We start from the raw sequence: 25,078 nt of genomic DNA, 5'->3' as shown, positions 1-25,078 counted from the left end.
GGTGTCTGTGACTATCCCGATGTGACAACTTTGGATGTCATTTTCCAAGTCACGGCAAAGCCGATGCAACACCTAATGCGAGCAAATCATCTTCAGCCTCACAATTCGAGGATACGGGCTCTTTAGCTCCCAATCGCATTGCTTATTTTTTCGACATTCATGTCGATCAGCTTTATGTTCCTGGGTCGAACGCCAATTGTTCAAAGCCAATGTGTTGCAGGTAAAAGGTTCCAGAAGCCCCATGGATATGAAAGATTTTATCTAAAGAGGCTTTCAGGTTAAGAGAACATTCGGATTTGGATGAGCGTACTCAGAACTATGAGCCCGCTGGGAGTTTTGGCAGCCACAAATGCGGCGCCCCTCCCAGTCTTGAACAAAGCATGTATGGAGCTATACAGAGGCTTTCGCCTAACTTCACCATTTTTACAGGAGACTTAGTGGATCATGCTATATGGAACACGTCAGTAGATCATAACAGTTGGGGAATTGGCAATTCCTATCAACGAATGATGGATGCAGGCTTGACACAAGTCTATGGCACGCTCAGCAACCACGAAATGTCTCCAACAAACGCCTTTATGCCGTCGGAGGTTAATAATAGTACAATGTGGCTCTTCGGTATGATTTCCAAAGCGTGGTCACGATGGGTTGGACCATCCACGGACATCACAAACTTTGGGCGCTATTCAGTCAAGCACCCTAGTTCCAATTTGCGCATCATCTCGCTTAACACTAACCTCTATTACACTCTGGAATTCTGCATATATGAATTAATGGACAGCCCCGACCCTAATCATCAATTACAGTGGCTCACTAATAAGCTCGATTCAGCCGAGCGCAGCGGAGAGCGCGTATACATCATTGGTCACATGCCCATGGGTAGCCCTGATGCTTTCCGTGACGCGTCGAATCGCTTTGATCAGATCGTTAATCGATATGAGGCAACTATTGCCGCTATGATTTTTGGTATTGAAATTTATCTATGTCCAGGTATCCCCAGAGGCCCCAAGCTAAATTCTACAGGTCATACCTACCTGGATCATTTCGAAATCAGTTATTCAAACTATCAAAACCAGGCAGCTGAGACGGCTGTATCAGTCTCTTACATCGCACCCTCTATATCACCTCTGCCTGGTATGCCGGCGTTTCGAGTTAATACGGTGGACCCCGTCACCTTCGGCATTCTTGATGTTGAAACATACATCGCGGACATGGACCAAGCGGAATTTCAAACCAAACCGGTTTGGACTAAAAGCTACTCCGCGAAACAGTCCTATGGATCCTTGATTCGCCCATCCCTTAATCACCGGCCCATAACGGAGCTCACCCCGGCTTTCTGGCATAATGTTACCACTATTTTGGAGACAGATTCAGCTACTTTCAACACCTACTGGTCACGCCGGACCCGAGGGTAGAATGTGAAGCCCTGCGATTAGAAGTGTCGAGCACTGGAAATATGTCAGCTGCTCGCTGCTCGAAGCCAAGATAACTGCCATGTTCCAACCGGTGGAAGTTTATTCAGCACTCGGCGTCAGTCTGAGTATGCGAATGCTCAGTACACTGATTATTACTCGTCTAGCTTTACGGATCCTGTTCTTGGATTCGGGCTGAATGCTTCTTTTGATGATGTTCTAGGGCTAATGATAAGTTGAACACTGGGTTGAGAGAATAAAATGACGAAAAGGGGTTTAACTACTCATATGGGGTATTAGAATACAGGTCTATCAGCGATTGCGAACCTCGCAGCGAGGGTGTTGATGATGTTGGAGGACAAGCTGACACGGTTTGATTACCTTAGATCATCTTGTAAATCAATTTAGAGACGCCAGAGATAAATAAATAATTAAGTATGGATATCTTAGTCTGAGCGAACTATTTCGGCAAAACCCGCGGACGTCTCACGCTCTGGTCCTTTATTCCGGTGCGACTATGTCAGCAATAAAGTTGTATAAGATTTTATTTTTAAAGCAGCACCGCAAGAAAGAGTAAACTGAATACTGGAGGCAATTTAGTCGAGAGACAAAAAAATTGATATTATTTGGCATTCGGAGCAGGCATTTACAACCACTATGATTCGCCTCCAGAGTAATAATCCTCCGAGCATCTCGATCATATTCATCACTTTCAGAGTCACCGCTTTCAGAGTCATCGTTCTCAGTATCATCGCGTGCGGAGTTATCACTTTCAGTGTCATCGCTTTCAGTGTAATCGCTGTCAATTGAAGACGGGTACTGAGGACAATTACATGGCCCAAAACACCTGGACTGACGATGAACAACATTTCCCAGCTCGACTCCTTCTGCCCGGTCGTCATCCGAAGTATCATACCAGGCAGTCTCCGGAGGAGGGGCGGGATGCCGGTTTCGTTCAAGGCAGGGTCCAATGACTATTCTCTTGAATTCAGCCTGGAACCGATCCAAGAGGACGACTTCCTCCACTAAACCCGTTACATATGCCTCATCCCACCAATTGTTGTCATTGTGAATTTTGTTTTTAACCTGGTGGAATCGGTCATGAACTGTAAAATGTATTTCTTCGAAAAGGTCCTGATTGGCTTTGAGCTTGTCCCTGATAGTGGAACTTTCCTCTAGATATTCGACACACCACCAAGAGAAGAAACTGGCCAGTCCCTTGAGGATCATCAAATCTTTTAGCCGCAAGATATAGACTCGCTGCTTCATAGTGGTACAGTCGACAAGCGCCAATCGCCATAGTTGATACACCGCTCGGATCAATCGGTGACGCTCAGTGGGGGTGAGATTCGACGGGTGTGGCTTAAATGGGCTTCTGAGCATAACTACCAGCGTAGGATTTGTTAAAACGAACAACAGACCGTTCCACGACTTGGTCATTGCGGATGATTTGGATAACATCCTGGACGGACAGATGACATGTATCGAGGGAGGGACCGCCTTGGTCGGCCAGTAATGCTCGTGCATGCTTGCGGCATGGAATTGTTCGCGGTGCGACATGTTTAAATATCATGTAGGGATTGTTAGTCTATAGTTGGTGGTAAAGATGACAAGTGGCCGCAAAGTATGCAACATCGGAAAATGACGACAGAGAGCAGAAAAAGGCCAGAATTATTTCATTTGGCAGGGATCTAACACGAGATGAGGTCATTGGGGTTGTCATCTTGTCCATATGCAGAGAGTACTTGTCAAGTGATCAGAACGAACGTAAGCTCGAACGTTGTGAGAGTTCGACCACTGATCTTGATGTTAAGCATAACCTGATATAACATCTGTGTCTTTCTGCTGAGTTCTTCGGGAGTTTTTTATAATAACCTTCTACCGGAAAACCCCCTTGTACACGCAAAGATACACTAGAATTGCCCTTCACTAAATGGGATTGATCCTTTCTAGTGAGGTGGGTAAAATTCAATGGTTATGAGCCCGGGAATTTCCTCAACTTTACACACAGGCGACCAGGCCTACCCATCTCACACGTTCGAATCCTTACCGCCTGGCCAGTGTGTGTCTGTAGCCAGATGAGTGTGTTAATGGAGGTTTCTTTCTTGTAGCAAGGGATACTACAAGTATCTATAGTTAGACATTCATGCCGGGCTCGGCCTTGCGCTTTGTTAGTCTAGTCCTGCAACCTCCACATTTGTTTTCTCTGATCGTTTCCCTTCGCCTTCAAGTTATGCAAAATTCCTCTACGTACAAGAATGAAAGTTACTTTTTCGTTGCAAAGCCTGATTCATGACAGTCTAAACATTTCCTTCGGATAGAGCAGTCATCCAAGTTCCCCTCATATAAATTGGATATCATAGGTTTTTGATAGCTGTGGTAGCTGTAAAGTGCTCAGGTTGATGAAATGTTTCTCGAAGTAGCTGAAGTATTCTGTTTTGTCAACTTGAGGGCAGTCAACATAAATGTGTTCTCGAGATACTCCGTCAATCAGAGAAAATTTTCAATACAAACATCACCCAGAGGCTCGGGAAAAGTTGACGTCTGGATGAACCCTCACTCACGCATAATAAATTCCGACGACTTTCGTACAACTACCCTCACAATTAGAAAAACAAAACCCACTCCCTCATAAAAGCAATCTTTGCAACCGGACCTGATGATCGACCAATCAAAACTTTCTCGAAGAATCCCGGTAATGGTGCCGAGAATATCATTTCCAAACACTCTGCCAGAAATCATGGACAAAATCCCCACCATCTACTAGCAACTCTCGGAAAGCGCTGCTCTCGCCTATCTGACCAAGCACAGACACAATGTACGTTGTAACTAACGTTCTTAGAGCATCATCAGCGCGTGTGTGTTCATAGACGAATTGAACGAGCTCAACCACATTACTTATGTTATCTTCACACAGTTTGAAATCTCCCAGCGTTACTACCAGTTTTTGCAGTACCAGATCTGCGAGAGAGAGAATATTGTATCTGTCAGCCAATATGTATAGCTTCGCATGTCCAAGAAAAACAGGTGCAAAATCCTCCTGATGGTCATCATTCCCCATGGGAGCAAACTTGGCTTTGTGTAGGAGTAGAGCGCTGTCAACCGAGTCTGCATATCGCTTTTTGAGATCTTCGAACTTGTCCTTGAGGTGTCGAGTCCAGATGCTCTTTTCTCTGTAAGGTAAAATGCGCCCTTGAAAAGGATCATAAGGATCATAAGGCTCCTCCGCCTCAGGCACGGGCTCTGGGCTGGGACATGCCGCAGGCTCTGGGATGAGACATGCCTCAGGATCCAAAGGTGCCTCGATGTTATTTCGTACGTTGCTTTTGTTTGTCTTTCCCCACTGGTTTCCCTTTTTCAATTTTCTCATTGTCGTCGAGGTCGAATGACCCCAATCATTTTCTTCCGGTTCAGCGTTGGCCTCTGGGATACTCAAGGTGGCTCCTCTTTCCACACAAGGCGGTGGCGTGTAATCACCTTGATAGGCGTATTCACACAGTCTGACGAATGTATCTTCCTCGACAACCTCTGACCAGTCGGCTTGGCGAAGCTTTGCCTCAAGCATTCCGCCATTCATGAGCTTGTCGAGCGTGGGCGACAGACCAGCAAGGGGCGCGGAGTGCACGGTAATTTCCTTCCTTCCCTGGCCAACGACGAAGGTGAAGAGGGCCGACGAAAGACATCTGCCATACGTTAGATTTACCTGATTCAAGAAGTGGTTTTCTTGCTTGCAACTTGCTTGCCAAACTCGCTGTCCATCGGTATAGATGCTGAAAGACTATCAAAGCTCTAATAGGTTTTCGAGCGCTCGGAAGGATTTTGTGTCAGCGCGGGTAGGATGAAGATGCGTAGAATGCCTGAATCGTTTGAAGCTCTAGCTCTGCAGCGAAACTATCTGCTACGGCCGATTCACTGTGGGTCAGCTGACATGCAGACTAACTAACTACAATAGGCAGATGCAAGGCCATATACCCGGGGACCCTCTAACATTTTGCAAGTAAGTGGGAGCTTACCGATGATTTGGATATTCCCTTCGTTTGGTTAGTATGACGAGTCTGCCACGTCACGGTCAGTAGTGCGGGGTACCGAGCAGGGATGTCTCATGCTATCTAATAAAGCGCCCCAGCCGACAAAGACTTGATAATTGTTTTTATTATGATTTAACTTGACGCTGCGGTACCATTGCTCTCGTTCTGGTATTCAAGACGCACAGTCAAAGGACAAACGTGCGTGTGTGGAACCAGCTCCCGTGTAAATCCATTTAGCTTACAATTAGACCATCAATTATATTAACACCCGATTTCCACTTATTTCACTAGCACTACATAAGAGCAACAAGTCTTCGACAAGCTTGATATTACCTTTCCAATTGCCCGGTGCAATATTCAATATTGCTTACAATATAGCTTTCCTCCACTACGAACGCAATCGTAGTTTGGTGGCAATTTGGCCAGCAGATTCAGACTAAGTTCTTGATCGTGACAGCACGATGTCAAATGCGTTATTTCACATTTAATTTAATGTTGAAGCTGTCTCTTCATAACGCATCTTAAACTCTATTCCTTGTGCCATGATGTTTCTACAAATATTGGTCGAAGTAAAAGCGGCAGGTACAGGGTTTCGGGCCTTTCGGCACGGTCCACCGGCGACTGCCGATCCTCGCAAAAGTACCGCCAAGTCTCGGGAACGCCGAAACGGAACAACAACGGGTGGCCAACGAGCTGCTCGAGGAAAACAGGGACTACTGGGTAAGTAAGGAGGCTCAACAGAGCCCCCGGATCACGCGTATCGCGTGGCTCACCCATCCTTCCGACTATAAGAACCAGAAATCGTCCGCCCTGATTGTAGAACTCTTAGACCCCTACCACGCCAACGAGACGATCGCACGAGGTACCATTTGGGACAGCGTTATCCATAAGACAGTGTTGTATAATCGGACTGCTTGTATCCAACGGTACTTTATCTGCTAACAATATAGTCACGTAGGAATTGTCTGTTCGAATAAAATAACTTGCGGGCTCTGTGGGAACAGTCACAAGACCCGGAACTGCTCCTACAAGTTTACCAACAGCCAGGAGCGCCACTGTGCAGGGTATAGAGAAGTACACGCTGCCTGGCACAAAGGGTGTTCGAGGTATGCAGCAGAGATGGACCGGGTTCAAGCCGCGGTAGTGTACTGGCAGGCCTGGCACCGGGTGCCTCCCTACCTGCAGGACTTTCAGTTCTGCGTACGTAGCGGTACGGAAGCCTCCAGTTCGTCTAACAGCGAGGGACGCAGCCAGCCGCACACGAGCCTCTCATAAAGGCGTACAAGGTCCGTTAGTAGACCTGCGAGCGTCCGTAATCGCTCAACATTCTGATTTTAACCGGGATCTACGCTGCCGCACGCCGGCTCGCAAGAAATAATTCCTACAGCCAGTGACCCTCAGATGATAGGATAGATTTTGCTGCAGACGGAGTGGATACGCCCCCGCAGCCTGACCGGGAGGACGCCGGTCAGCAGAGCAAGCCGGAGATGCCCGCCCCAGTGACCCCGATACCTAGAGGTCGCCGTGGACGAAGGAGTGGCTTGCAGAGCGTTACCTCGTCTGAAAGGACGCGCCGGAGTGCCCGTACCCAGTCCACAGCACGGCAGGAAGCCTCACACCTGGCTACCCTACCAGTTGATTTATCAACCGGCGATACACCACCCACGAAACGATCCCGCAGTAGAGTAGAATACCGAGGACGATCGAACTCGGACTCGCGGAGATCGCAGAACAGAAAATAGAGGCATTTCGCAAGGCCTTCTTTCCCGAACCACCCCTGGCGGACCTCTCTGACATCCCTTCGGCCCGGATACCCCAGATCAATTTCCCGGACCTTACCGAGCACGAGGTGCTCCGTTGTATCAGGCGGGCGCCTCCCGACAAAGCAACCAGGGCCGGATGGCATCCCTAACAAGGTCTGGCACTGGCTGGGTGAGGTCTCCTCCTTCCTCACTGTACAAACGCAGATATTTAACGCGTGCCTACGTCTTGGGCACAACCCTGAATACTTTCAGCAATCGACTACTGTAGTACTGCGTAAAACAGCCCCCCGGGACTAACGCTTCGCCAAATCCTACCGACCTATAGCGCTCCTGAATACCCTCGGTAAGATCCTGGAGGCCGTGGCTACAGTACGGATCGCCTGGGCCCTGGAGGAGCGTAATCTCCTACCCAGGAGCCATCTGGGGGGCCGCAGGGGCATCTCAGTCAACCACCTGATCCAGTTGCTCCTTGACCAGATCTTTGAGAGCTGGGGCAAGGGCCGGAAGGTCAGTATGTTGCTCTTAGACGTGGCTGGTGCCTTCGACAACGTCTCGGCCCAGTCCTCTAGCCTCATAGGCGAACAGGTGCATGGAAGTCTACCAATACAATGTTGGGGCCTGCTGGTATGGCTTGCGGCGCTAGCCTGCACGTAGTTAGCCAGTCAGCTGACCCACACTGGGCCGCTGCATTTCTAGAACCTCTGCAGTTGCAGTATGAGAGATAATCAAGCGTTTCCATCCGATTTTCTAGCCATATTAGAGCCACGCTCATCATACAATCCGTTTACGTGGTCCCTGCCATAGCAACTACTGTATCACTATCATCCCCGCTTTGACAACACAACCATCACTTCTGTTCATGCCCGACGGGCTTTCATCGTATTTACGAAGATAAAGTCTGTTTTATCAGAAGAGTGTCTTTTACTAAATACGTCAGCCATTTACTAGTTCACCTCGCAATATGGACACTCACGACGTCTCCCAGGCACCGGAATACCTGCAACACCTACAGAAACAGAAACGAATTCTCCAAAATGCGCAGTTCCACATGGGCAAGACTCTCAAGCCCACCAAGTCTCGCGACGAAATCATAATGGAGTTCATGTTTCGTCGGATGATGTCTAGTAATACATCTGCTAACGGGCATGTGATTCACTCGTCGTTTGTGCCTCCAGCCTACCCGCCCTCTGTTGCTACTTTGAGTACCCTGAAACGAGTACTAATCAGAGATCTTACTCTCGAAACTCATCATCGTGGATCTTACATTCTGCTTAGAGCGGTCACACCGCCAGATAGAATGACCGCGGTGATGACCGTAGTGGAAGATGAAAGAGGAGACGTTCTCGTGTTACAATTATACAATCAGGAGAAAGAGCTCTCGACCGATGGCCGTCTCGTCGAAGGAACAGCGATACTTGTGAAGGAACCTTACCTGAAGATCATGGCCGATGAAAATTACGGAATCCGAGTTGACCATCTCTCTGACATGAAATTTCTCCCAAGCCATGACCCTTTAGTACCCTTGTCATGGGGAGGTCGGCGCGGAATGGATGCAACGGCCAACCATTGCAAAACAAAAGGCAACGACCATTTCAACAAGGCTCAGTACTATCTTGCTATTGATTGGTAAGCATCCACGGAAGAAGTACTTGGAAGAAGGAAGCTGATCAGAATGTAGCTACTCCAAGGCTCTAAATTCCTCCCCAACCACCGATGAAGCCCTCACAATCCGGCTCAACCGCGCTCTTACATATCTCAAGACTCACCAATTTGACGCGGCCCTTTATGGCCTCGAAACTATCTTATCAGACCAGGAATCGTCTGAAAAATCCCTCTTTCGCAAATCTCAGGCCCTTTACCATCTCGCCAGATTTGAAGAATCCTGCAAAGTCCACCAAGTGCTCTGTGCCGCATTCCCGAGCAACACCACCGCTAAAATCGAATTTAACCGCGCCACTGCACGGCTTGCAGAACAACAGTCTGGGAAATACCCATTCAAGTACCTGCAACGAGAAGCAAAGAAACGTTGTCCGCCGCTCCTCGATCGCGGAACGTATATCGGCCCCGTGGCTGTCAGGTCAACGGAGTCTCGTGGTCGAGGCTTATTCACGACAGAGGCTGTTCGAGCCGGTGATCTACTATTTTGCGAGAAAGCCTTTGCGCATGCATTCCATGACGAAACTGCTGGTGCTTCGAGCAGCCTCTCGATCTTGATGAACACGGAGACAAACACCATCACAATGGGTACTCAGGCGGACCTTATCGCTTTAATCGCACAGAAACTCTACAAAAACCCGTCGCGTATGTCGATGTTCACTGACCTTTACCACGGTTCATACCAACCTGTTGATGTCGCAGAAGTTGACGGTACACCTGTTGTAGATAGGTGAGTCCTTAACACAAGATCCGTCCTGTCTTAAAATACGAGCTAAGACCTTTAGCTTTCTCATCGAGCGTATAATGTCACTCAACTGCTTCGGCTGCTCCCTCTCCTCCCGCGAATACCACCTACGCATCATGAAAGACGCCGAATCACAGTTGGAACCCACCGAGAACAAGAAATTCCACTCCTGTGGTGTCTGGCCTCTGGCGTCCTACATCAACCATTCCTGTTACAGCAATGTTCGCCGCTCATTCATTGGTGATATGATGATCGTCCGTGCTACCCAGGATCTTCTTGCCAATACCGAGCTGGTTTTCTGGTACAAACTACCCTCGGAAGACACCTTTAAGGCGAAACAACTCAATCTGAAACACTGGGGCTTCAAGTGCAGCTGCGTGATCTGCCAGGATACCACCGATACAACGGAGAGTGATCTGATGAAGCGAAGGAGGCTCACGGCGGACTTGGTGAATGCTTTTCAGGCCCTGAGCAAGTCCCGCAAGCCGAAGTCAGCTATTGCTCGAATTGAGGAACTTGTTTCTGAACTTGAGAAGACGTATCGCAAGCCAGCCGTTCAAGTCCCACGTCTCGGTATCTGGAATGCGTATTTGAGTCTAGCGGTGGCCCACGCCTCGCGGGGTGTCTTAGAGAAGACTGTTGAGTTTGCACTGAAGACTTTAGAGTCACTCGGGTATGTGCTTGAAGGCGGGGGAGTCCCGCATACGCCTGGTGCGCCGCTACATGTTATGAAATGGGGTCTGATGATGGATGGACTTATTGGATGTTGGATGATTCTTTGCAGAGCGTATTGCGATGTAGCTCCAGAACTAGCAAGTCAGGCAGAGGACTATGCTAGGATAACCTATAAGATGTGCGTTGGCGAGGATGAGACTTTTGAGGATACGTACAGTCGGTTCTCAAAGCGGACGGATGGGTTTCTTGCTGGGGTGGAATAGAAGTATGTATCATGAAGTGGATTTGCATATGGGCGCAGGAGGGAGACGGAGCTTGATATGGCGTTTCATTTTATCCAAGTCCAAGCAGTACGATGATCATGTTCCCTAAAACTTCAAAGGCATGCCAAGAAACCCGATCTTAGCCTGGCTCTACGTACTGCCGCGGAGGCCGAGACTGCCAGGATCTACGATAAATGGGCGGATCTCATGTCAAGCGGGGCCACCCTGCGACGCCTTACATGGGGCGTGGTAGTTCATGGCATCCCGATCAAGTCAATCCAGGACCTGAGTGATCAGGGCGAACAGGACCGAGTAGCCAGCGAGCTACTCGACGAGAACAGGGAGGTTTGGAACCAGAAACCCGATATCAAGCGCGTGGCCTGGCTTACCCATCCCTCCAATCATAAGAACCAGAAATCCTCCGCTCCCGTCGTCGAATTCTCTGACCCGAGGCATGCAAACGAGGCAATCATGAAAGGGACTATTTGGGCCAGCGATAGCCGGATAACTGTTCTATACGATAGGAACGCGCGGATTCGGCAATGCTTCAAATGTCAGCAATATAGACATATAGGAATCGTTTATTCGAATAAAACAACCTGCGGCCTCTGTGCCGAAGGCCACGAGACCCGGTCTTGCGTACAGAGGTCTGCTACCGGTAGCCAGGGACGCAAATGCGCTGGGTGCGACGAGGCGCACGCCGCCTGGTCGAGAGTTTGTACGAGGTATGTAGCGGAGCAGGAGCGGGTGCAAACTGCAGTTCAATATCGGCAGTCCCTGCACCGCATCCCGCCCTATCTACAGGATTATCCCTCCGTGGGTAGCGACACGGAGACCTCTGGCCCGCCCAACAGCGAGGGGTGGGCTGCGGGATCTGGGAGACAGAGGGAAAGATGGACCCGGTCAACCAGCCGGCCAACAGAGCGAAATCGCTCTACAGTAAGATTTCAAAAAGGATCTATACCGCTACACAGCTCGTAGGAGCTCGTCCCTGTGCAGCAAGAAGAAGCCCTGATAGACCTAAACCCGGAGATAGACGTGGACCCTACCCCGTCCGAGACAGAACCGTCGATTGCCCAGCAAATCAACATGATCAGCGAACCGGAGACGCCCGCACCAGTGACCCCTGCCCCCAGGGGTCGCACCCTGAGCAAGAGGCGCCCCCGCAGCGTCACCTCCTTGCGGGCAACGAGGCGAAGCGCTAGACATCAGGTAACGCAGGAAGCTGCCTCCTTTGCCATTTCGCCTGCTACAGGGGACACCCCTCCAGCGAAGAGGACCCGAAGCAAGCAGCCAACCTACCGAGGACGATCAATATCGACTAGCGATATCACTAGTGATACCGCAGTGACAGCCCTCCCAAAATCGCCGTATGCATCTCTTATTTCTGCACCTATCCCCTCAGGGCATTCGATTACGATCGTCTTGGCCGAAGACAACACGCTTGCCCGCTCAGTATCAAGAAAACGTACTAGAGATTGTCGCCATGAATAGGCCCCTACACGTGTTTTAATACAATGTGAATCGATCAAAGGATAGGGTAATAGTCCAGTTCCTCCGGGACCCTGCGGTTCTGGAGGCTGGTATCATCTTCATACAAGAACCGTAGGATAACCCCTTTCAGGATTCAACCTATTACTCAGCTAAAGCAACACACCAGCTTCTATACCCGACACGGACGGATATAGGGGACGAGCGGGCACGCGTGTGCCTCTTTATTTCGCGACAAATCGACTTTAATACCTGAAAACACATACCCCATTCGAGAGACATTCAAGAGCTTAATCTGACCGATGCTGATGGCAAGCGGCTTCGCATCTTCAATATATATAATCGACCAGCCGAGGTTGGCACAGGCACCTTAGGCCTGATCAGTGACCTCACTACTAACAATACTAACAACTATGTCCTCCTACTGGGGGACTTCAACCTTCATCACCCGGCCTGGGGCGGCGAGAATGCCGCCCGGGATACCCTTTCTAACCAGTTACTTGACTTAAACGATAGAAGGTGCCTGGATCTCTAGCTAGAGCCGGGCACCACTACCAGAGACGAAGCTGGAACGAAGACTACGATTGACCTAGTCCTCGGCTCGCAGGACCTGACCCCTAGGCTAGTTACCTGTGAGATTACTGAAAAGATTTACGCAGATTCCGATTACCTACCTATACGGACCCTTATTGACATCCAAACAAAGACCCCGGAGGCGCAGCGGCGCCGCAACTGGAAAACGTACAAAGTAAAAGATCTACAGGCTTTTGTAAATCTGAACTTACATAGCAAGGCCTTTCTACTTGAGAATAAGTAACACATTAAACTCGCAATGGAATTCCTTATTGAAACGGTAAATCAAGGAATAGCAATATTTACCCCATGGGCACAGCTCAGCAAGTGGGCGAACCAGTGTTTCACCCCGGAATGCCGAGAGATGATCAAGATCACTCGTAGATTTAGGCGTATATATACCGAGACCTGCATGGCTATAGGCCCTACCGATCCCACTACGGGGCTGGTCTGGGACCGCTATGCGAAGGTCAGAAACCGCAAAGGAAAAGTGCTGGCGAGGGCCCTACGGCAGGGACACCGGACCTGGGTCAGAAAGGTCACCGAGGCAGGCCCCCGAGGCATGTGGCGCGTGGCCAGATAGGCCAGGAACCGGGACGCCTCCGGGGGACTGGTCCCAACACTGAAAACACCAGATAACGGCCTCGCAGAAACTGCAGAACAGAAAGTTAAAACATTCTAGAAGGTTTTTTTCCCTTACCTACCTCCCGCAGACCTTTCCGATATCCTTACAACTTCTCTACCTCGGTAACTTGGCTTCCCGGATCTCGCCGAACACGAGATGCTGCGCTACATCCGAAAGGCGCCTCCTGATAAGGCTCCCGGGCCCGACGGCATCCCTAATAAGGTTTAGCACTGGCTAGGTGAGGTTCTTTCCTTCGTGAAGGCGCTTACAGGTACCTTTAACGCCTGTATCCGGCTCGGGCATAACCCCGGATACTTTTAGCAATCTATAACGGTTGTCCTCCGTAAGGCCGCGCCACGGGATTATCGAGTCGCTAAATCCTACCGGCCTATTGCCCTCTTGAATACACTCGGTAAGATTCTAGAGGCAGCTATCGCTACCCGCATAGCCTACGCATTGAAGAAACATAGCCTACTGCCACGAGGGCACCTAGGGGGACGCAAGGGTATCTCCGTCGACCATCTAATTCAACTACTGATGGATGCTATCTTTGGTAGCTGGGGCCGAGGCCAGAAGGTAAGTATGCTCCTGTTAGACGTAGCAGGGACCTTCGATAACGTCTCTCATACCCGGCTGCTGCACAACCTGAAGATGGCACGACTAGGGCACTTCGCCGGGTGGCTAGAGTCATTCCTTTCAGACCGTCAGACCCGGCTCCAATTACCTGGCTACCTGAGCGGTATCATTTCTACCCCCACGGGGATCCCCCAGGGATCCCTTATTTCCCCGATCCTTTTTCTTCTCTTCAATATGCCCCTTATTCGGGCACTGGAAATCAATACCGTTGAGAACATGCGCATCTAGCTACCGCTCTCGGGCAGAACCCTAGCATTCGGCTGGATTGACGATACTTGTACGATCGCTCTTTCCGAGTCTTATGCAGCTAATCAGCGTCTACTGGAGTGGGCACTCGATAAGGCTGCTGTATGGTCCTGGCAGCATTCGTCTAGGTTTGTGCCGGATAAGTTCGAACTGATACATTTCCGGAACCCGCTGGACCCCGATCCTAGGGCCGAGAGGGACACCCCCTGTGATTACACGGAATTATAGAAAGGAAATGACCTTACTAACGCTAACTGGGAGGACAGGAGCGCCAGGGAGATTCCCGTTGAACCCCCGGGGCATGACCAGCTGCCAATAAAGGATCACGCAACGGGCCACGTCATTCGGCCAGTGGAGCACGCTAAATACCTCAGAATCTGGCTCGATAAGACTCTCTCCTTTACTACCTACTGTACCAAGGTGGTAGCGAAGGCGAACGGAATCTCGAAGCCTTACGAAGCATCTCTGCGTCCACATAGGGTACGTCCCTGCTCAATATGCGGACCATATATCTGGCCGTAATAATACTGCAGATGCTCTACGGAGTTGCTGCATGGTATATCCCTACCAGCGGGCGTACTAGGTATGCAAAACGGCAGAAGACTATCAACGAATTCGAACGAATCCAGACCCGGGCGGCAGTACTTATTAGTAGAACATTCATAAATACTGTTTCTGCAGCTTTAGGAGCTGAGCTGTTCCTGCCTCCGGTCCGCCTGCACATGCAACAGATGATTGAGAAGACTGCAATCCGGATACAGACCGGACCGGTTATGGCCTGTCCCCGGGGATTAGTCAAGAAGAGGAGCTCGGCGGAGATAAAACGGTCAGGGTAGTCCCCCATGGAGGCGCTGAGGTGGAGGAAAGGGGGCCCCCTATAGACCGGAGGCCGAAGTTTAGCTACGTGGGAGTCCCGAAAGGCGCACGTGCTTGCCCCGTGGGAACTCCTACTTAACTGCGTGATCGAGGGAGCGGATAGCGCAGTCCAAGAACACGACAGGATCTGCCAGGAAAGCCGGAGGCAGATCTGGTACTCTGACGGCAGCAGCTTTAACGGCTACGTAGGGGGCGCTGCAGTCTCGATTCGGGCCAGGAAGGTCCGCAAGAAATACCTAGGAGCCGCGGCTGACTCCACTGTGTACGTGGGAGAGCTAGAGGGAGTCAAAATGGCCCTGAAGTGGGCAGAGGCTGCCCCGATCACGGTCTTTTCAGACAGCCAGGCGGCCATTCAAGCCGTGCAGAACCCTGGCCGACCATCAGGCCAGTACGTACTACGGGCTATCTACGAGAGGATCAGGACCCTGAGAGGCAGCGGCCTGCAGCAGGGAGATATAAAGCTGCGCTGGATCCCTGCGCGTATCGGTATAGAAGGGAATGAACGAGCTGATGAGGCGGCCAAGCGGGCCGCGATAGGTAAAGAGGATTGAATTAAGCTCAGCAGGGCCGCGGGAGCTGGCCGCTCGGCTAATCACCCGGCTTGCAGCTGCAGCCAAAACTGACGTACGCCGGAGAATCCAGGCGCAGTGGGCGAAGTGATGGGAGCGACAACGGGCTGAAAAGTCTACCAAACGGCTGATTCCGAAGCCGAATAAGAAGGTCTTAAGGATATACGAGGGCCTGAGCAAGCCTCAGACCTCTATAATTATCCAGATGCGCACAATGAGGATCGGACTGAGACATTTCCTTTTCAAGATAAAGCAGGTCGACTCCGACCGCTGCGGGTGTAAATTAGGCTCTCAAACGCCTAAACACGTCCTTATGGAGTGCTCGCTGCACCTCGCCAGTCGGAGAATAATGATGGAACGCCTCGACTCTATCGAGGGACTGCGTAGGCGTATGCAGGACTACGACGCAGTCATGAACCACCCGCAGGCGATACGTTACGTCGCCAATTTCATGCAACGAACAGGCCTCCTACAGCAATTCCGATTCGCCACATTTAACGACGAGGAGGAAGAGGAGGTCCCGGAACCCAGCACCCTCCTAGAGGGACTCGATCTAAACGAGGAAGACGATAGTTATACAGAACGCTAAGGGCCAGGGAGTCTCAACTGGCTATACGACGCACACATGCAGGAATACTACAAATAGAACGGAGTGGAAGGAGAGAACAGCGCCTAGGAGCGCAGTAGGCACGCAGCAGGCGTGTGGAAGCCGGTTTAGTTGTATTACTTTTTGATTTCCTTTGTCTACTGCTTTGAGGGTTTATATGGCGTATGGGCTCGAAATTCTGCTTCAGTCGGCGAAGCGCCTGCATAGCCTGCCGTTTCAATAGATAGGCTCCACCAGGTTAATAGAATTTTGATTGATTGATTGATTGAATGATTGAGCTTTCGGCCTCCTCTATATCATTGACCGGGGATCACGATGAAAGGGCGGGACCTTCATTTTTCGGGTTTTCTCCAACATGAGCTCACGCACTTCGCCGACCGTAAAAGGCACTGCTCGGTTCATTTCTTGTGGCTCGGCAACTAACCCCTTCGCTCGAATATAACGAACACAGGAGGCGGGCCGATTGCCGCCAGTGAACCGGAAAATGGCCTGTGCCCACTCGGTCATAATCTTTGCTGTCTGCGGTGCCTGACGATAGTAAAAGTAAAAGGTATGTGGCATTTTCTCGTACACATCGTAGGTAATTGAGACCCCCTGAGCATTAGCCAATTGCACAATCAGCCGCGCCGTATCAGTGGCTTGTTCTTCGCCAGAGGCCATCCAGATGGGACATGAGCCCGTCCAGTCTTCGGAAGCAACTGGGCTCACCAGAGGGTGAGCTAGCAGAGCGCCGTCACAGTAAAGATTTGAGCGGGGAGGTCGCGTAGGCCAAAGTGCGCACGTAGGAAAATCGGGCTGATTATAGTGGAGATTTTCCATCGGGACCGGATGTATATCAGTCTTGACATTCAGCTCATAAGAAGGAAGACAGCCCGTTTGGTCGGCTATTGGACTGACTAGTGCCAGGCCCGCAGGGACGGTGGGCTCGATCCTCTGCCCGTAAAAAACGATTGTTCTCTTCGACCGCTGGAGCCTCAGCAGCACCTGCAATAGCCCAAACGCAAGGCATGTGCCTGAGCTGTCCCCAGCAATCACGATTGAAGCGGGTGAAACGGCCTTGTGAAGAGCACCAGGGGGAGGAGCGAGCAAAGTTAAATAGGCTTGAAATACATCGAGCAAGGCTGCCGGAAAGGGATTTTGTGGTGCTAGCCGCTGATGTACCATCAAGACCTTTGAACCCGTCTCTTTAGCCAGGAAACCTGTAGTCCGGCGGTAGCAGGATGGGGTATTTAGAACAAATGTTCCACCGTAGATATAGAAAATGACCGCAGGATGTTTTGTTTCCGCATCGAGTCGCTGGAATTTCTCGCTCTCAGAGATCAAAGGCTCAGGCATGTTCTTGTCAACATTATGGCGGTATCCAACCCATTCAAATTGGAGGGCTTGACTGTCTGGACGATCATAGAAAATATTCTGATCGTTCAACTCATCCACCAGAGCTAGGAGTAGCTCGCGAGATGTATCCTCCATCGGCTTTAGGACTGTAAACTTTGCAACCCACCGAGGCCCCTTTACAGGGTCATCTCGGAGTGTTGCTGCCTGCTGATCAGAGACTGAGCTTTTCCGAACTTGTTGAAGAAAATCGGTTCGAAGCTTCTTTGCTGCCGCGAGAAGGTGGTTGGGGTCGTTATAATCCATACTGAGCTAGTCCTTGAGATGGGGAAAGGGTCAGGGAACAGTAGTTCAATGGACCAGATGATGGGTGGGGCCAGAGGGGGGAAAGTGGGAATACTCAGCCTGGGTGTCCCGATGATTAAAAAGTGAAGGGAGTCTCAAGTAATTGCAGAGGACTCATGGGAGGCAACGGACCAAACAAGATAAATGATGGGACCTTCCGACTACTTGACTGATGGAAAGAGTACATTGACCCCACTGTAGGAAATACACCAACCAAAAGATGTGGCTGAACGCACGAGGTCTTTGTGACGTGTGAAGGTCGTACAACTTTACTTCCGCCCTTTGGCCTATCATGGGTCATTGGTCGAAACTAAATGAAACAGAGACACAGCCTCGAAGCTAACTATCCAGAGAGCTCCCTTCAAGAAATCCAAATTTCTCGGAGCACAGGTCCTCGGCCGAAGTAATTGCAATACTGCTCTCATCCTACTGATGAGAAATATCGCATGGACCATCCAATCCGTGGACAGAGCGGAAAGTCACAGTTTCTGTCCTCTTCAATATGACTTCCCAACCCCCATGGGTACCAAGAGAGTCGTGTCACTTGCGTCGCTTGCGTCACTGTGGAACCTCGAGTATTGGCGACAATGGTCACCGTCCGTAGCGCGGTCTGCGGTGCCGGAATGAAGCTCCATCCCAGTTTGGGTGCCTGTGACCTTTCTAAGCCACCGAAATCTACTCGACGAATGACAGAAACTGCGTAGAGCGGCGAAGACTGGTGGTAATGTCGGCAGGCATGCGCACACTATGGCAGCAGCGCAGTGGACGACAGACCAGATGGCCGCTTTCGTCAATGACACTGCTTCGATCAGATATGCAACAAAAATCACCCCATTCGGCTGGAATCGTACTCACCCCAGCTGCTACCTGGATTATACATATAGGCAATTCGCAACGGACCGGTAACAAGTACCCTGGGCCTCGTCAGTCACTATTTTCTTCCCTTTTTTATCGCACCCCAGCGACCCACGTCACTCACAAGGCACTAAGCAAGAAAACTACCATCAGGACTAGTCGTTTGCGCATACTCAACTGCACTCGTATGATTGTAGGAATGGGAAGACCGATGACAGCGATGTCTATAATGGAGTCGGCGAGCTGGGTCGCCAAAAAAAAAGACGGGAAAGTTAATGCAAGACCCCTCAACAGTCTTGTCCCAGAAGTAGCGGATTGGGCGACAATTGAGCAGCGCCGCCGTTAAGGTAGCCACAAACCAAAGCAGGCAAATGGCCATAGCGAAGTTGACCTTTTTGCAGAAGGTAGTGCGACGATAGAAAGAAAGGATGGAGATATTTATGAGTGTGACGTTCAAGATGTATGGTGGCACCAGGGCATACTGGGACTGCATATATTGCAAATATTTCTGGTGGACTTCTGCTGGATCTGGGTAGACCTTGCCTGCTCCCATAGTATACACACCAACCAGAATATCAGCGCAAAAGGCCCAAAATGTAATTTCGGCCATGAAAGCAAACCAATCATCTAGCCCTAGTGGTGCATGCTTGATGCGGCGCTGCGCCAACAGTAGTCAGGACAACAGAGAAAATCGTCAGCGCTACCGTAACGCGTCCAGTGCGGTCGAAGACTGTAGACGAGGTCATAGTTCAAGATGTAGTTGGCGAAGAAGAGTAGATACAGATATCCTGTATGATCGTGGCCCGTTGACCCTGGGGGCTGCCGGTGTATTTATCCATATCCCGGTAACCTTGCAGCCAGCCTGCATTTTGGCACAGGATATTGGGGGCGGTCAGCTTCAGAATTTGATCCAGGGATCACATTGCACAGTTGAGAGTATCAGGATCTAGGTACATACTTACCGGTACGACACCGGGAACTTGTAGGTAGCCTTGTGTGGCAGTTTTACCGCTGCACCAAAAAGGGTCAACCCTCCCTAGCGCAGGGCGAAGAAGGCACATATGTACTGTACATACGTATTCCGCGCGGCCACACCTTGCGCCTATCCCGGTGACACCACGTGATTATGTGGTACATATGTGTCGCCGCGTATATACACTAGAAAAACCCTTACTACTAAGGGTTGACCCTTTTTAGTGTAGCGGTATTTTTCTGCCACAATATGTCCGTCAGAACAAACAAAGCAAGGCAGTCATCTTGCTTCTCCCCGTCAGCAACCTGACAGTTATTTCCCTCCCTCAAGCAATGTTGAACGTCACCAAATCATGCTGAATACCATCATCGCGCTCGCCCCTTATGGGCTGCATCTGCTCCTCCTTTACGCCGCTTCTGTCGTGGTGTATCGACTCTATTTCCACCCCCTCGCCCACATTCCTGGCCCTCCTCTGGCTAGACTGACATACCTCTTCGAGTTGTACTATGACCTGGGTCTAAAAGGACAGTTTACCTTTCATCTGAGGGACCTACATCATAAATACGGTTTGTCAAAAAATATAGAAAGCACACTCAAGAGAACTCATTTTTTTCCAGGCCCTGTCATTCGCATCAACCCTGATGAAATCCACGTTCATGACCTCGATTATTTTGACCATATCTACAGCCAGACCAACGGGCGAACTGACAAGCCACCTCACGTTGCCGGGGTGTTCGGCCCCTACTCAGCGGTAAGGAGAATATTCGTGAACATGGAAAACAGTTAAGAGCTAACAAGAATTGCCCAGACCATTAGCACCCAGTCACATTCACTACACAAGATCCGCCGCAGTGCAGTCAGTCCTTTTTTCTCTAGAAAGTCTGTCATCGATCTCGCACCAGCTATCTGCCGTCCCGTCGAGATTCTCTGTGAGCGCCTGCGCGAGGCATGTGATAATAGAGTATTGAATATGAAGTACATATTTGGGGCAGTAACACTTGATATTATTAATGATTACATCTTTGCCAGGGACCCATTTTACATTCGACAGGTTGACTTCGGGCGTAAGACTTTTGATGACGTGGATAGCTTTCTGAAAATCAGCCTACTGGTCAGGTGCCATGAATCTATCTACCTGAATAGCGGATGCGCTGACTGATATTCCAGAACATCCATATCCCTTGGCTAATACGCTTTACATACTGGATTCCTGTGGGCAGACGTATAATTTGTTTATCTTAAGAGGAGAGAAGGCTGACAATCCAATAGGACCGTGTGAACAAAATCCTAAACCCAGCCATGACTGATATATTGGACTTTCGTGTGGTATGTACTTGAGGACTTAGGCATCTCCCATATTTACCGTGAAATAGGAGCTGTCGCGACAAGTCGAGGCAATCCGCAGCGGGCAGGATACCGCGTACCAGCACACCGACCATCGAACTATATTTCATGAACTCCTTGATAGCAAGCTGCCAGCGAGCGAGTTGAAAAAAGATCGTCTGCGCGACGAAGCCTTCAGCTTAATGACGACCGGCTCAGTCACTACGTAAGACAGCAGCCCCACTCCAACATACCTTATTTACGGCAGAATAACCTGATCGCGACTCTAGAGCAGCAACTCTACGGGCGACGGCTTATCACGTAGCCGCAAATGAGTCAATCCGTCGAAAACTTTATGATGAACTCTGCACGGCAATTTCTGACTCGTCTCAGCCTTTATCTCTGGCAGTATTGGAACGCCTGCCCTACCTAGCCGCTGTTATAGATGAAGGGCTCAGGCTTTATGGCCCCGTCACACATCGCGCCTCAATACAGCTCCCGGATCGACTTTTAAAATGTCACGGATATACGATTCCTGCCAATACGACTGTCGGTATGACGCCGTACCTGCTGATGCGGGATAAAAAAATATTTACTGACCCCCACCTCTTTAATCCCGAGCGTTGGATCACCGGTCGAAAGAAACTTGATAAATATTTGATTGCCTTCGGTCGCGGCTCACGAATGTGCCTCGGGATGAACCTTGCTAGGGCTGAGCTTCTTATAATCCTCTCCGCCGTATTCCGGCAATTTACGTTTGATGTCACTGCCGTAAATCAGGCAAGGGATATCGATTACAACCATGACTATATCATGGGTGCTTCTGCTCATGATTCCCCGGGAATCCTGGTCAAAGTGCGCAGGCTTTTGTGAAGTGCTCTGAATGGCGTGGTGCAGTCATTGAAAATCCAGACCCAATATGAACCCCCTTTTTTTGGCTCATTATGGTAACATTGACCAAGGACTTCTTGTTTTACCATACTGTATTGACCGCGTAGTCCCATTTTAATCCAGACCAGTGGCAAGAGAAAGTGTTTCAAATGAATGCGTAGTAAACCAGGATCATGGCAGCTGGGTAGCATGGTCATTTCACTGTGTAACCCAACATGAAATGATTGGCCACCGTGGAAACGGTCCACATATCTCTTTGTTTGCTATTTGAAGCCCCTATTACCCCCTCTTTTGTAAGCCGACTTGTCTTCTATTCATTGCGACAGCAACAGAACAATCCACGGTAGGCTTTGGTGACAAAGAGAAGCAGGCGGTCCCCGATCCCGAAAAACAACAAGCACCGCCCACAGCATCGAAGATAACGATGTCCTCAGAGCAGGCTCCCCAGGAGCCAGAAATGAGTAGCAAGCTTGAGCTGCAAACCATGGGAGCGTCACTGGTTCATGATTCTGGACGTGTCACTCTTTCCGGTTGGCGGCTTAAGGTTCTCACGACTGGGTATGTTCAATGTTTCCCAGGATCGCCTCGCGACATTGGCTGATTCCATCAAGTCTGAACTTGTGTTGTTTCTTGTCGGCTCTTGATGCTATCATTGTCACCACATCTCTGACCTTTTTTACATCAATCTCCCCGTTGGGGCGGTAGGGCTGTTTTTCGTATATGTCACTATGCCAGGCGCCTTTCCAGATGTTTCGAACCTGTCCTCTCTCTGGTACTCTCCAAGAAAGTCCGATATTCGTGGAAAATTTGACTATCCGGGGTTCGTCTTGCTCCTGGCCGCGTCTGTCCTCCTGATCGTGGCCATTGAACAAGCGGGGTTATCATATTCATGGGATTCAGCGCTGGTAATCATCTTGCTTGTTCTTGCCATCATCCTTCTGGTTGGGTTCCTAGTGTGGGAATGGTATTTGTCTCGCAGGAGCAGCAGCAGGCAATCCGTGTTTCCTTGGAAATTCGTGAAGCATCGCGTTCTCCTAGGGACCTGCCTCACTTCGTTACTATCCGGAGTGCCTTACATGACATTAGTGCTAGGACTTCCAGGGCGGTTTCAGAATCTAAACAATGACTCGGGCCTCGATGCAGGAGTTCATATCCTGCCGTTTACTCTCAGCATCGCGATCGCTTCGGCTTCAGCGGGCGGATTAACGGCACGGGGCCGATTTCCGCCTATCGCGGTCTTTGCAATCGGCGCTGCTCTGCAAGTTGTAGGTATCGCTCTGCTGTATTCGGTTTACCCGAGCAGTGCCCTTCCCGCCAGAATTTATGGCTACCAGATTCTAGCTGGGGTGGGAGTCGGTCTTAGTTTGACCACAACCTTTAACATCATGCCGTTCATTGTTGACAGTAAAGATCTCTGTAAGTTCCTCTTGTATTCATGCTCGACCTATAGGGTATGGTCTAATATATCCTGATCCACGCACAGCCGTCGCCCTAGGTGCTGTTATCCAACTCAGGGTTCTCGGCGGTGCCCTGGGGGTTTCAATTGCCGCGAATCTTCTGAACAACACGCTCAGAAGCCAACTGTCAGGCGAGTTACCCCCTGCCCTGATTGAGCATGTATTGCATGATGTCTTCTATTCCCGGACACTGTCGACCTCGCAGCAGCAGCTCGTTCAAGCCGCTTTCGCAGATGGCTACCGGAAGCAGCTAGTCATGGTCCTTGGGTTTGCGGCAGCACAGCTATTGGCATTAGTTATTATGTGGGAGAAGCCCTTGAGAAAACTCGCTTAGATATCACATGGCTTTAGCACCATTGGGATATGTATGCTGTTCGAGCATGCCGTAAATGAGCTCTGGGCGGGTAGTCACTCCTATTCCATGCTAGTTATGGAAGTACGCATTCCATGTCACAAATCATAATATCCCCAAGCCTTTGGAGGGGTTATTCCAAGGAGTTAATGTCGCGTGACTGGGAGTATGTAAGCTACCGCCCCCGCCTCAGGTATTCTTTTATTCCCAGGGCAGAAATAGAACTCTTCCACAAGCCATCATTGCATCATTTGTCTCATCACCCGCCACAGCAATGCCCCCAGATGGCACACATGCGCGAGCCTTTTTGCGTTGAGACTTCCACATCGCCATCATCTGCGCATTGTGTCTTGGATATAACGCGGCATCTCTTCTGATAGACGAGTTCTGGGACATAGACGGCATTCAGTATGGTCGTACCTCGGGCGATCCCAACACATACAGGACTGGGCGGGTTAGAGTGCACAATGTCGTGCTCATGCTCCTTCCAGGCATGGGGAAGGTCACAAGCGCGATATCAACGGGTAGTCTACGGACAAGCTATGTGGGGATCAGACTTGTCTTCCTTGTTGGGGTCTGTGGCGGGGTGCCTGACGGCCGTGAGGTGATTCAGGGGGATGTGGTCGTGAGTGATGATTCGATGCTAACTATATGATCTATGACGATATAAATCTTGCAGTTTCGCTCATTTAGGACGATCCTAAAGCCCCTGAGATTGCATAAATATCGACTTCTTTATCGTGCAGTTAGAAAGAATTAAGACCTTCATTCATTTGAATATAATCATATAAAATCGGTTGAATAATCACTTCTTCAGTAGACCTACATATTTCTGCCACAATGAGTCTTGGGAGGGAACTCCATGTGACCCGGCAGCTGATAGCTTCGGTCGCAAGATTATTCGACGAGGGGTTGCAAACCCGGGAGTAACAACAGACAACGAGTTATGATAAGCTGCATGTTATAGAGCAAAATCTACCATGGCTGAGAACGCGGTCGGTAGTCCAGTAATTTCTTCCACGCGTAGTTCAACGACCAAAGAGGTCTTATACTAGTAATGGTCGCTGGTCGGCAGCTGTGGGACCAAGCAGGTACTGAGACCACGGTCGCAGGACCTGGACGGTCCCACGGTCGAGGAGTTCTTTGGTGAGTTAAAGCGATTCATCAGGCGTAATTGGGAAGTATATACACAGGATCCGGGTCAGGGATTTGATGTTTTCCTGGAGTGGTGCGTGAACATTGTAGGTGCACGTAAATTCAATGCACAGGGCCACTTTAGACACGCTGGCGTGACTATCGAGGAATTATAAAAGGAGAGCAACCCGAAACAGATATTAGGACAATTCGTGGGTTCTAGGGCCCTTGTTACTGTGGTCCCCGCTATT

General features: G+C 50.0%; 5 protein-coding genes across 5 annotated transcripts; 3 read left to right on the top strand and 2 right to left on the bottom strand.

Moving 5' to 3' along the window:
* Nucleotides 1-506: 506 nt before the first annotated feature.
* On the top strand, nt 507-1,415 carry KD926_005671 (uncharacterized protein; the record flags this gene model as incomplete). Its single annotated transcript, XM_053098861.1, has 1 exon — nt 507-1,415. One exon carries the CDS (start codon nt 507-509, stop codon nt 1,413-1,415), a length of 909 nt encoding a protein of 302 aa, XP_052957356.1.
* A 2,710-nt stretch (nt 1,416-4,125) lies between these two features.
* Nucleotides 4,126-4,989, bottom strand: KD926_005669 (uncharacterized protein; the record flags this gene model as incomplete). Its single annotated transcript, XM_053098859.1, has 1 exon — nt 4,126-4,989. One exon carries the CDS (start codon nt 4,987-4,989, stop codon nt 4,126-4,128), a length of 864 nt encoding a protein of 287 aa, XP_052957355.1.
* A 267-nt stretch (nt 4,990-5,256) lies between these two features.
* KD926_005668 (SET domain-containing protein) lies at nt 5,257-16,147 on the top strand (the record flags this gene model as incomplete). The annotated part of the gene is made up of 20 exons (XM_053098858.1): nt 5,257-5,326; nt 5,369-5,409; nt 6,023-6,336; nt 6,391-6,665; nt 6,854-7,074; nt 7,125-7,299; nt 7,529-7,827; nt 8,189-8,829; nt 8,882-9,589; nt 9,645-10,457; nt 10,662-11,481; nt 11,524-11,997; nt 12,569-12,802; nt 13,553-13,807; nt 14,096-14,241; nt 14,380-14,593; nt 14,647-14,907; nt 14,995-15,526; nt 15,597-15,613; nt 15,698-16,147. 20 exons carry the CDS (start codon nt 5,257-5,259, stop codon nt 16,145-16,147), a joined length of 6,960 nt encoding a protein of 2,319 aa, XP_052957354.1.
* A 309-nt stretch (nt 16,148-16,456) lies between these two features.
* On the bottom strand, nt 16,457-17,803 carry KD926_005667 (alpha/beta-hydrolase; the record flags this gene model as incomplete). The annotated part of the gene is made up of 1 exon (XM_053098857.1): nt 16,457-17,803. The coding sequence occupies one exon, from the start codon at nt 17,801-17,803 to the stop codon at nt 16,457-16,459; it is 1,347 nt and encodes a 448-aa protein (XP_052957353.1).
* Nucleotides 17,804-20,022: 2,219 nt separating this feature from the next.
* Nucleotides 20,023-23,675, top strand: KD926_005666 (putative benzoate 4-monooxygenase cytochrome P450; the record flags this gene model as incomplete). Its single annotated transcript, XM_053098856.1, has 9 exons — nt 20,023-20,236; nt 20,288-20,421; nt 20,479-20,781; nt 20,940-20,996; nt 21,044-21,219; nt 21,284-21,848; nt 22,183-22,442; nt 22,669-23,300; nt 23,368-23,675. 9 exons carry the CDS (start codon nt 20,023-20,025, stop codon nt 23,673-23,675), a joined length of 2,649 nt encoding a protein of 882 aa, XP_052957352.1.
* Between the last annotated feature and the right edge of the window lie 1,403 nt (nt 23,676-25,078).

Source organism: Aspergillus affinis (assembly GCF_023601865.1).
Source record: "Aspergillus affinis strain CMG 70 chromosome Unknown NODE_28_length_305421_cov_87_880826, whole genome shotgun sequence".
Lineage (NCBI taxonomy): Eukaryota > Fungi > Ascomycota > Eurotiomycetes > Eurotiales > Aspergillaceae > Aspergillus > Aspergillus affinis.
The sequence above is the reverse complement of the archived record's forward strand: the minus strand, read 5'-3'. Positions and strand labels throughout refer to the sequence as shown.